The 3,063-nt window shown below is 45.0% G+C and overlaps 1 protein-coding gene across 1 annotated transcript; it reads left to right on the forward strand.

Moving 5' to 3' along the window:
- The first annotated feature begins 230 nt into the window (after positions 1-230).
- On the forward strand, positions 231-719 carry LOC131178383 (uncharacterized). The gene has a single exon (XM_058143341.1). It carries the CDS (start codon positions 231-233, stop codon positions 717-719), a length of 489 nt encoding a protein of 162 aa, XP_057999324.1.
- The last annotated feature ends 2,344 nt before the right edge of the window (positions 720-3,063 follow it).

Consider the following 3,063-nt stretch of genomic DNA (forward strand, 5'->3'; position numbering starts at 1 on the left):
GGAAAGAAAGAGCCATTTACTATTTAAGCAAGAAATTCAATGAATGCGAGTCGAGATATTCATTCCTGGAAAAAACCTATTGTGCGTTGGCATGGACAGTGAACCGACTCAAACATTATATGTTGAATCATAAAACATGGCTCATCTCCAGAATGGATCCAATCAAATATGTATTTGAAAGCCCGTTCATACTCGAAAGATAGCGAAATGGCAAGTCATACTTTCTCAATATGACAAGAAAGGCAGTAAAAGGAAGTGTGATAGCTGATTTTCTGGCTAAAAACCCAATCGATGATTATGAGGCCCTAGATTTTGAATTCCTAGACGAATATATTAATGCAGCAGGCGATGATGCTAAGGGTCCAGATGATGTGTGGGAAATGTATTTTGATGGAGCGGTCAATTTAGTCGGTAATGGGATCGAAGCAGTGCTGGTTGCCCCAGATGGGAAACATTTCCCAATAGCTGTTAAGTTGAGGTTCGGCTGCACTAATAATGTAGCAGAGTATGAAGCCTTCATGAGTGGCTTACAAGCTGCCATTGAAATGAAGATAAAGAAATTAGAGGTGTATGGGGATTTAGCTCCAATCATTTACCAAGTCAAAGGGGAATGGCAAACTAAAGATTTGAAACTGATCCCGTATCAAAAATATCTCCTTGAACTAATTAAGGAATTTAAAGAGATTTCTTTCACTCACCAAAGCCGAGTGGGATTTTGATCACTCACGAAAGTGAGGAGTCGCCACCTTAGTTTTGAGGAAACTAAGGTGGCGACTTTTTCCCACTGACTTGTTTGGGGAGTAATGCTGCTGGCAGGTCCATCATAAGTCATCCTGAAGTGCTCGTGAGGAGCGAAACATGGCTTTGGTGGTGCCGGAGGTGAGGCAAGGCTAGGAGCGGATGTGCTGCTTGACGCTCCCTGAGTAAAAACTTGGAACTTATAATTCCCAGGGACAGCGGGAGTATTGGTGACAGGACGTTGTGGAGTCCGAATAAGTGGTGAGGCTGGGTGAGAAGGTGATTAGGCTTGGAGGTAGAAGCGGTTTGGTAATCTTGTGGTGTTCACTTCCCTTCCGCTTTTGACCTCTTCGACATCTCAAAACCTTAAAAGACAATAAGTTCCGACCTCTTGCAGAACCCTCACAATCTCGCTCGTGGTCACCGCCTCCGTGATAAGGACACCCCGTATCCTCCTCAGCTCCCGCTACCTGAGGGGAAAGGTAACCTTCCCTCATTGCTATAGCAAAAATCTCCTCCAAGTATGGAACCAGCTCATCCACTTCCGGTGTTGATCCCTCTCCTTTAGACTCTATCATATTTACACCACTGCCCGCATTGTGGTTGGGCAGTGGGTTTGAGGTGACATTGGGGAGGGAACCATTCCCCTCAATCTTCAACCACCCGTTCTGGATTAAAGCGTGCACTCTCCTCCGAGTGCCCTGAATGCCCTTGTGCCCCTCCATGGTACTCACAGCGGTGTGGCATCATACCACCAGGATATGGCGGTGGATTGGGTCTAAAGGGACTGCGATTTGGTTTATACCGACAAGGTATCGGTATATTTCACTGAGAGGGAGGGGAAGGGGTGGATCAGGATTCCTTGGAGGTCTCGGGTTATTTTGTGGTGGTCATGGTTGAGTTGGTGGAGGAGGTGGTCTTGGTTGGAAATTTGTGGGTGGGGCGTATTGTGGGCGTGGTTGTGGATAATTAGGGAAAGGAGGTGGAATGTTGGCGATGGTTTGGCCATGAGAGGGGGAATATGGCCGGTAGTTATTTTGGGGAAATTGGGGGTAATTATTTGGACGGGTGACCAGTGTACATCACCTTCCTTCTTTTGCCAAAATTGGCGGGCTTCTTCACGGGGTTTTCACCAACTCTGTAGTCTTCCTATTCTCGAGTTAGCTTCAATTCTCTCACCGCTTGGATGATATCCGAGAAGCTATTGGAGGTATTGCCAATCATCAAAGTTGAAGTAGGGAGCCTTCAATGTTTCGATGAATAGGAGCAAAGTTCATTGTCGAGGATATACCTTCTCCCTCCATCGTTAGGCTTGCTTGAAACTTTCCTTCTAGAGGTCCCTCCTTGTGGGTGCCGCATCACAATTGAATTTATATTGCTTAAGGTATCGGCTAAATCCTTCCGAGTGTAGCTTGCTCTGTCAATTGTATGCACCATCTCGGAGGCTCTCGTGAAAGAAGTGAATGAGAAGTCTATCGCCTTCATTTTGGCAATGTAGGTTGCGGTGGATGCGATCCGAATTTCCGTACTTGTCGAAATCCGATCCTTGAATTTGGGTGGTACCACCACATCGCACCAATCTCACACATCGATGAACCATACATGTTCAGCCTCTATTGCTCTCGATCTTTCTTCTAGGCAGATAGTTTCTCGTTATCTCTCGCCCTATGTTCTCCTTCTCTTGTATGATATGCTCCTCCAAGGGTGGAGTAAATCGAGGATCGGGATTGAATGGTGAGGCTCGGCATTTGAGTAATAGGAAAAAGGTGGGTCATTATTTATGGTCACCGGATTGTCGATGATTGTCGAATGGGAGACGAAAGGTAAAAGAGGTTGAAGCTTGTTGAGGATCATTTGTTGTAGGGGGCGGAGGAGGTAATGGTGGGCTAGGTTCTGAGGTAGGTTTGTTCTGAGACATTTCCTTCATTAGTCTCATAATTTCAGAAAGCTGATCTTTCAACTCGGAGACGATTTTCCATTATCTTCCATGTTCGAGATCTTGTTAAGTACACTCGCTTGGGTTGAACCATGTGTTTGGTCAGACTTGCCTTGTATGAATCAATATTGATTTCCTGTAAGGAATAAAAAATTTAAATGAATTTGAGTTTTGCAAAGAAACTAAAAGCCCTTGTCCGGACGAAGGATAGCGTTTGAGAGCAAGGATAATCGCCTCAACTTTATCATGGCATCGTTTGATAGTCTGACTGTGAATGACGGGATTGAATGCGCATTTATGATACCTGTTCATATAGCGCATTTCAATTTTTCACATAACCCTAGCGAGGAAGTTCCTACGGGAGTCATACTATTCATTCACAAATTTTG

The sequence above is a fragment of the Hevea brasiliensis genome, chromosome 3 (assembly GCF_030052815.1).
Source record: "Hevea brasiliensis isolate MT/VB/25A 57/8 chromosome 3, ASM3005281v1, whole genome shotgun sequence".
Lineage (NCBI taxonomy): Eukaryota > Viridiplantae > Streptophyta > Magnoliopsida > Malpighiales > Euphorbiaceae > Hevea > Hevea brasiliensis.

Bases quoted from the DNA above. Each gene is read 5' to 3' on its own strand.
- LOC131178383 (XM_058143341.1), top strand. From the start codon at position 231: ATGACAAGAAAGGCAGTAAAAGGAAGTGTGATAGCTGATTTTCTGGCT.